Below are 8,740 nucleotides of genomic sequence, written 5' to 3'. Positions count from 1 at the left end.
TCACCAGAAAACTGACAATTACCAACTTGGGTAACACTTCACTTGACGCCGGCGTCATACGGATGACATAACAATGTCATAATAGCGTCAAAACAGTGTCATGACACAGTCATGAGCGAGTCATAGATATGGTGTCAGTGCCATAAATGTTTAATGGTCATGAAAAGTTGACATTGTTAGGGGCTGTCTTTACCTCATAACCGAATGTCACTTAATGATAAATTGAAATAATATGTATGACACATGAATGACGGCATTATGACACTATCATGACATTATGTCAGGTGTATGACGCCTACATCAAGTAAAGTGTTACCCAAACTTGTCCTGAGATGGAGGAAAGCTGATTTCTGTGATGTTGATGCTCCTGCTGCTGCTGCTGCTGATGATGATGATGATGATGATGAGAAGGGGGGATTCCCTCCTCTTTTCTGATCACAGTAACTGTAGTAGATTTGAAGGCTCTTAATACAAGTTCATTCAAAGCAAAATAGTTCATCTGAGTGGTGTTTTTCCAACCAATGATTTCATCACAAGGTGTCGGTATAGACAACCATACATAAGCATCAGTTGTAAAATTCACGCCCTTTCTTTTCTGTCTCCTTTCAAACAGAGCCGTGTGGTTAATGAATTCTTAACTTTCTTTCAACCTTGTGTGAATTCTAGCAATACTGTCATTGGCTGAAATGCTGCGGGGTGGAGTCAGTTCATCCGGAAGTAGTGGCTCTCTCATTCATTCATTAATGAAAGCGTAATGATAGGGCAGTGTGTGTTTGTGTAGAGACCAGCGCCGCGCGGAGGACTTGCATACGAATGCGCACGGATACCCCGCGAGTGACTTTTCTCATCTGTTGTCCAGGTTCGGGTTACGCACGCTGGCATGTTTTCGCGCAGCTCCAAAAAGCGGCAATCCAGCCAAAAGGTAAGTAAAGTTAAGAATCTGCTTTAAAAACATTTGCATTTTAATCTGAACATTAGTGGAAGTGGTTTGCTAACCAATATGTGTGCTAAAATTCGTTTTGTTGTGTTCGATTTAAGTTTGCAGTTGACATCCTAGCCTACTATACATGTTTGCATGTTTTTTTTATGTCAATGAATGGGTATCTGCATCATTTACGCATGAGCCTATGTGGCTTTGAAGTATGCATCTAATGCAATACATTTTCATGTCTAAAGCATTTTAGGAACAGCGGCTGTGTAATGAACTTTAATGACATAAGCAACAATTGTCTTGTCAGAAGGCTGTAATTTCCCTGTTAGATTCCGTTTATGATGGGTTGCAGTTTTGTACTGTTAGGCTACTGCATGTTTTGTCCCCTGCAATTTTATGAATGAATAATTTACCTCAAATGTAGTGGGATATAAATGAGTCATGTAGGCTTCGCCTCAAGAGTTTCAGTGTGACGTCGGAGGCTATCATCGCTGTGCTACTGGTGTGTGTGTGTGTGTGTGTGTGTGTGTGTGTGTGTGTGTGTGTGTGTGTGTGTGTGTGTGTGTGTGTGTGTGTGTGTGTGTGTGTGTGTGTGTGTGTGTGTGTAAACAAACAGACTGGAGGAGCCTTACACATGCTGCTGTCATTGCTTAAGTCAGCACAAAGTCTCATTGGGCACTTCCAGAAACACAAATCCAGTTCTTTTCACCATGATTTTCTTTACTTGCAAGCATTCAATTCTACTATTTATTCCAATTTATTAAATGGCCTATTTGGGAATATGCAGAATGGAGTATGGCTATCCATATATACAGTTGAACTCATTATGTCATCCATTCATTTGTCATTTTGTTATTTCCTGGCATAGTGCACATTCTGCACAGTGGTGGTGGTGGGGGCTTATGAAATTCTGTTCATGTCAGCATAATCGTACAGTCACTGTTGGGTATTATGTAATGTTTTCATCCTTCAATTTCTTTCTCCCTCGCTCTTTCTCTCTCTCTCTCTCTCTTGCCCCCTCATGTCTTTCCTTCTTAATCTCTCTCTCTCTCTCTCTCTCTCTCTCTCTCTCTCTCTCTCTCTCTCTCTCTCTCTCTCTCTCTCTCTCTCTCTCTCTCCCCCCCCTCTCTCTCTCTCTCTTCTCTCTCTCTCTCTCTCCTGTCAAACTCTGACTGCAGTGTGGCTCCCTGGATGACCCTGAGAGAGGGCAGCCGTGTAATGTGTGCGGAGAGCAGTGCCCCGGCTTCGCCCTGCACAAATGGAGGTAGAGTGCCTTGCTTCTTCCCCCCCTACCCTGTATATGCACCATGCACCATGCACCGCTGCATGCCAGTCTTTCTCAAGGTGCTCTTGTGTTGTGTTGCGTCCCACTGTGGCATTGTCTCTTCCTTTCTTCACTCTTCCTTCTGCGTGGAAGGAGATAATGGCGGGCTAAAGCCATTACATTACCACAGGGGGACATGACTTCACCTCCAAAAATGGTGGCATCTGATTATTTTAGATGCTTCATTTTCACAGAAATGGGCAAAAGAGGAGGTGTTATCTGCAAGCTGCTTTGATGGGAGAGGCGTTGCCATGCTTAATGATGGAAATGAACATATCTGTTGGTAATGGAGGATTAGTAGCTGGTTTACTGTGTTGGTATTACTAGAGAATAGTCATATGTGACCATGGCACAATGGCAACGAAAGAAACCACTAAAAGAACAAAACCTGCAAAGTCTGAATGAACACACTGTCAGCCCAGCTGGTGTAGAATGAGTCACACAAGCATACACAGCATTTTGCATGGAGTCTTTTTGTCCTTGATTCTGAGCACCAAAAGCTTACAGTGAAGATTAATATAACAATATTAAAGACAGTTGAGAACGTTGTTAACAAGAATATTTGGTACATATAGTAAATACACACACACACACACACACACACACCGCAATCACTGAATATCACTGTCTCTCAGGGTATGCCACACTTCAACATATTTTGCAGCTATCATTGAATGTTGCCCTTCGCCTAAGAGATGTAGGCCAGTTTTTCATTGTAATTTAGGAGATTGAAATTGCTGTTTTAGAATGTACAACAACATTCTTGTCTTAATTTCTCATATTTTTGGGGAGTCACTGGGGAGCATTGGAGTTTGAACACAGCGAATACCATATATAGTCTCAGCTTCCCCTTTCCCTTCTTACTTCAATTTGTGTCGATTCTATATATACTGTGAATACACGATATAGCGCCAGTACAGTCTCTCCATCCGTGTCTTAAGTGGTTATTTTGAGTACCGGAATCGGAGGAAGTCTTTGTGGTGGAGGAGAGGGATAGGAAGGACTCTAGGAAGTCTGGGAGTCATCGGGGAACCCTCTCCTTATACCCTCCGTTAGCTGTGAACTATTACGTGGCAACTGCCAGCCGAGGAATGTGCCTTTAATTATCAACAGCGCCACAATAAAACCAGCCCCTCTCCCCAGTGAACTCCCGGCAGACGGTTCCCATGCAGATGACCACTGCAAAAAAAGAGCCCCTTTGTCTGTCAAATAGCCGGGCTTAATGTTTAGAAAGACAGTTTATGGCTTTTGAGGGGAAAGAGAGAGAGAGAGAGAGAGAGAGAGAGAGAGAGAGAAATACTTGGACTCACACCTTAAGGTTTCTTTCAAAGCGAGTGTGGAGGGAGTAAGGGGTTTGTGAGCAAGGCTGGCCTGGGGGAGAAATAGGGCTCGGGCACTTTTGGCTCAAAAGGGCCCCTCATAATAAGCGGCGCAGAACTGACTCACCGGTGTGCCCCGCACCCTTGTGGGCCCCTATTTTCAGAAATGTCAATTTTAAAATTTTTTTTTTTAACATTTCTGAAAATAGGGGCCCACGAGGGTGCGGGCCCACCGGGAAATGCCTGCTATGCCAGATGGCCAGTCCACCCCTGTTTGTGAGGTGTTTGTGTTTGTGTGCTGTCGGGTTGGTTGGTTTGGTTTGATGGGCCTCCCTAGAGGGGCCCTTGTTTGGTTTGATGTGGTATTTGGCCACGGGCTGACCCCTAGACACAGGCAGCCGCAGCGCACCAATCTCTCTCCGGAGGCAGGTGTGCACACATAGTGCGTTGTTGGCCCAGCGCTTGTTAACCAGTTGTCTTCCTGGAGATGGACAGTTACAGAGCAAACAAAAGAGGAGCTAGACACACAGACACACACACTCTTTAATACTGTCTTACACACACACACACACACACACACACACACACACACACACACACACACACACACACACACACACACACACACACACACACACACACACACACACACGCAGGACCGCTGACAGCTTTGGCCAGGCCCAGGACAGAGTCGTCTGAAAGGGCCCCCCAGCCCAATACACACAATGTAATGAGGACCCAATTCTCAGCCCCCTATCTCCCTGGGCCCGGGACAACTGTCCACTTTGTCCCCCCTGTTTGCACCCCTGCGCACACACGCACACGCACTCAGACACACGCACACGCACGCAGACACACGCACACACACACACACACACTTTCCCCCTCCTCTCTTTCTCTCTCTAACATCCTTGTGCACACACAGAACAAGCCACAGTAAGGCATGCTGCCTACATTTCACAGTGGATATATCGATGACTTGTGATTGTCATTGGTTTAATCAGCTAATTGGCACAAACGCTACCATTGTCCCCAAGGTTAATTGGTCATTCTTCATGCAGTCTCACCCTTGCTCTCTCTCTCTCTTCTTTTTTCCTTGAAGCATCTGCCCGAGTTTTTGTTCCGTCAGACACACGTCTCTGATGAATCTTTTTCTAAATCATGCCAAATAATACTCAGTGGCCCATTGTGAGCGTGGAGATTTATTGACGTGTCTTTGGTTGCGCCTGCTGTTCACTATTTTCCCTTCGAGCACCTGCCTTTTTTTTCCGCCCCATCTCCCTTTCTCTATCTGTCTCTATCTATCTATCTCTATCTCTCCCTCTCTCTTTCTGTCTCTTTGTTCGGCCTCTTCTCTCCCAAGTCTCCTCTCTCTGACTCTCTGACTCCCAAGTCCCTATCTCTCTCTCAATTCAATTCAAACGTTCTTTATTGGCATGACAAAGGAAACCTTGTATTGGCAAAGCAAAGTACAGAACACATATAAAACAATAATAAGAACAGTAAGACATAATAAAATAATACCAATGAAGTGTGTGTTTGTATAGTGTGTGTGTCTGTGTGTGTGTGTGTGTGTGTGTGTGTGTGTGTGTGTGTGTGTGTGTGTGTGTGTGCACGTCTCTGTTTGTGTATGTGTGTCTCTGTGTGCGTGTGCGTGCGTGGGTGCACGGCACGCGTATGTCCATCCACAGTCCTTGAGTGTGTTTCAGTGAATATTCAAGCACATAAGCATAAGGTATTATATGGGCATATATAGTGCTATGTAGGTATATGTTTCAGTGAATATTCAAGCACTTAAGCACAAGGTATTATATGGGCATATACAGTGCTATGTAGGTATATGTTTCAGTGAATATTCAAGCACATAAGCACAAGGTATTATATGGGCATATACAGTGCTTGCTATGTAGGTATCACTCATTATTATCCCTCTGTTGGTGGCATGTAAGAATGTATTGAGCTGACAAGAAACAACTCAGTTCTTGTTCATCCATGATAAATGGGACTTTGTTCTGGGTTGGGAAGCAAGTAAACTTTGTATGTTTCTGCTCACATTTTTGGTAGTAGATTCCACTGATTTTAAAAAAATTGTTGCATGGTGTTAGGAACTGAAGCTCTGTTTCAACAACATTGTCACTGCATTGCCTGCAAGTTTCTCTCTCTCCCTCTCTCTCTCTCTCTCTCTCTCTCTCTCTCTCTCTCTCTCTCTCTCTCTCTCTCTCTCTCTCCTCTCCATCCCTCCCTCCTTCTGTCTCTCGGCTCTGCTCTGACCCCGTTTGTCTTGTAAGTGATGGCAAAGTGTCAGACGTGGCTCCTGAACACCTCAGTGTTTTCTTTCCTTGGCCTGGAGAGGTGCCTCTGGCTCACACTCACACTCACACTCACACTCACACTCACACTCCCTCTATCTTTTTATTTTAAATTTAGCGCAGCTGTGATGAAGTAAGGGTGTTGTTTTCCAAAGCCATTTAAATCCCAGGCGAATAAGTTCAAATAAAGATCTATGTTTCTGTCCAGGAGCTGAATGATGCCATTCTTTCTTCCTTTTCTCCCTCCCTTTACACGTTCATCCCGCCCAACACGCCCCTGTCCCACCAACAAATACCTGTCAACAGTTGTATGTCCTAGCCGTGTCTTTGAAATATTCATGTTCTTAGAAATATGTAGCCTCTTACTGCAGCAGGGGTCGCCGGCGAACCTATTCACTTGCTGAAAATGTTTAACTACATCATAACAACATTGCAATGACATTACAGAGAGCCATAGTGCTGCGCTAAAGGGTTAAGACTTCTCCACAGGATTCTGTGTCTTTCTCTCTCTCTCTCTCTCTCTCTCTCTCTCTCTCTCTCTCTCTCTCTTTACTTCTCACACGTTCACAAACACTCTGACCCTTTAGTTGTCTAAAGTGGACACAGTGGTTGCCAGTGGCGACAGTGCAGTGGTGTGTGTGTGTGTGTGTGTGTGTGTGTGTGTGTGTGTGTGTGTGTGTGTGTGTGTGTGTGTACGAGTAGGGGGTGGGGGTCACACTTTGACAAGTTCTCACTTTGTTGTTGCACTGTTCCTCTGTTCATGTACAGCCAGTGCAGCTTAAGGGCCAGCCAACAGGACTGAAGTGTAAAACAGCAATGGCTGTTTTTTATTTTAAAATAGAAAACTGAGAAAGGAGAAAGGAGGGAAAAAAATAACTTTCCTCTACTCGTTCGTTGTTGTTTTCCAACAGAAACAGAGTGAGACAGAGCATAAACACCTTAGCAAAGCAAGGACCCGTTAAATCACCCTGCTAATGGACAGTGTAATTCACAGCGCTAGCCAGGCGGGCCTCTTAGGTGGTCTACATAAACACTTTGTTACTCTTGCCTCTCCTCCCGAGTGGACCGGGAGAGTTTGAATTTCCGACCGTGCGATACAGGAAAGGTGTATTTTTTAATCGTTCCCATTTCTCCGCTCACTCCTAAAGCCCTCTACCTCCTTGGCCTAAACCTGAGCCTGCATTCAGGGCTGCTAACAACATTATCTGGGCCCAGGACAAAGTCATCTGAAAGGGCCCCCCACCCTATACATTCAATGTAATCAGAACCCAGTTTGGCGCCCCATTTGGGCCTGGGACAACTGACCCGTTTGTATGCCCATGTCGGCATTCCCTGCCTGTATCTAAGGGGTTGTGTTTGTGTGGTGGTGGTGGTGGTGGAGGTTGGGTGGTGTGTGGGGATGGTGAGTGGATTCCGCTTCCGCTACGCGATCCCCTCTGTGAATTATTTATGCTAGCCGTTGGCTTGATTGATTTTCCTTGTGCTAATGAGTCTCATTACAAGGCCCTATTAGCATGGCGCGGGGTGCTAGTTTGCCACCCGATCAGCTGCTATTGCGTGACCCACTTAACTTCACGACCGCTCGGTCGCTCTGCGTAAAAGCTTCTCGCCTCTCGCTCGTTCGGTGTTTGCTCTCCTCTGGGGCGTACACAGGGCCGCTGATGGCTTTGACCGTGCCCAGAACAAAGCTATCTGAAAGGGCCCCCCCCACCCAATATATTCAATGTAATGATGATCCAATTCTGGGCCCGCCATTTCGTTGGGCCTGGGACAACCGACCACTTTGTCCCCTCTCCTGTCTGCTCCCCTCGGTGTATGTGTCAAGCGAAACCAATAACGAGGACTATGTACCGTTCGGTACGCCGTGGCCTCCACTGGTCTCCACTTCCACAGCGCTCGTTGTCAAGACGCTCCCTCCAGGGCCCAGGGAGGAGTGTGCCTTTAAAAAAATATAGCTCAGGGGGGCAGTTCTTTAAAGAAAAAAAAAAAAAAAAGAACAGAAAGCAAGCAAAAACAGGAAGAAGAGAAGAAAGAGAAAGGGAGTGAGGGAGGGAAATGAGGCAAGGAGGAGGGCGGGGGGGAGAAGATGAAGAGAAAACATTCTTACAGCCTACATGCATCAGCAATGCACAGCAGCACGTTACAGTACTCCAGGAGGACTCGACTGGCTGGTGTTATTTGCGGAGGGGGCTGTGGGGGTGCGCGCACGGTGGCTAGACAATGGCGGTGCTTGTGTGCTGAAGCTTGCACTGAAACACTAGCTGAAGTAAAAGCACAGGAGACGAGAGCGGGGAAGCGAAAGAGAGGAGGTGAAGTTAAGGGGAAAGATTGGTGATGTGTGTGTGTGTGTGTGTGTGTGTGTGTGTGTGTGTGTGGTTGTGCGTGTGCGTGTGCGTGTGTGTGTGTGTGTGTGTGTGCGTGTGCGTGTGCGTGTGTGGTTGTGCTTGTGTGTGTGTGTGTTTGTGCATAGGCTACAACAGTGCGTGTGTGTGCATTCCTCCATGTGTGTGTGCCTGCATTTATATGTGTGTTTGTGTGTGTGTGTGTGTGTGTGTGTGTGTGTGTGTGTGTGTGTGTGTGTGTGTGTGTGTGTGTGTGTGTGTGTGTGTGTATGTTACATTGCATTACATTACATTACATTACATTTGGTAGACGCTTTTTAACCAAAGCGACTTACAATCGAGGACATAATCACAGCCAACATCACTACCAGATACGAAGTGCACAAGAAATATACAGAACAACAATTGCAGATGCTAAGCAGGGTTAGTGTTTTTTTGTTTAACTTATGTTAACTTCCTGTTTTTGCTGTATGTCTGTAACTCTGTATGTGTGCATAATGCACAGTGCATTGGTG

General features: G+C 45.8%; 1 protein-coding gene across 1 annotated transcript in view; it reads left to right on the top strand.

The window, feature by feature from the left end:
- The first annotated feature begins 864 nt into the window (after window positions 1–864).
- prickle2b (prickle homolog 2b) overlaps window positions 865–8,740 on the top strand; it is a 165,425-nt gene continuing 157,549 nt past the window's right edge. The window contains exons 1-2 of the mRNA XM_063214920.1: window positions 865–922; window positions 2,110–2,195. Of these exons, the coding sequence (XP_063070990.1) occupies window positions 881–922; window positions 2,110–2,195 (128 nt within the window). The 5' untranslated portion in view covers window positions 865–880. The remainder of the gene's footprint in view (window positions 923–2,109; window positions 2,196–8,740) is intronic.

Source organism: Engraulis encrasicolus, chromosome 14 (assembly GCF_034702125.1).
Source record: "Engraulis encrasicolus isolate BLACKSEA-1 chromosome 14, IST_EnEncr_1.0, whole genome shotgun sequence".
NCBI classification, from domain to species: Eukaryota; Metazoa; Chordata; class Actinopteri; order Clupeiformes; family Engraulidae; genus Engraulis; species Engraulis encrasicolus.
Note: the sequence above shows the minus strand (reverse complement) of the source record. Positions and strands in the feature narration are given on the sequence as shown.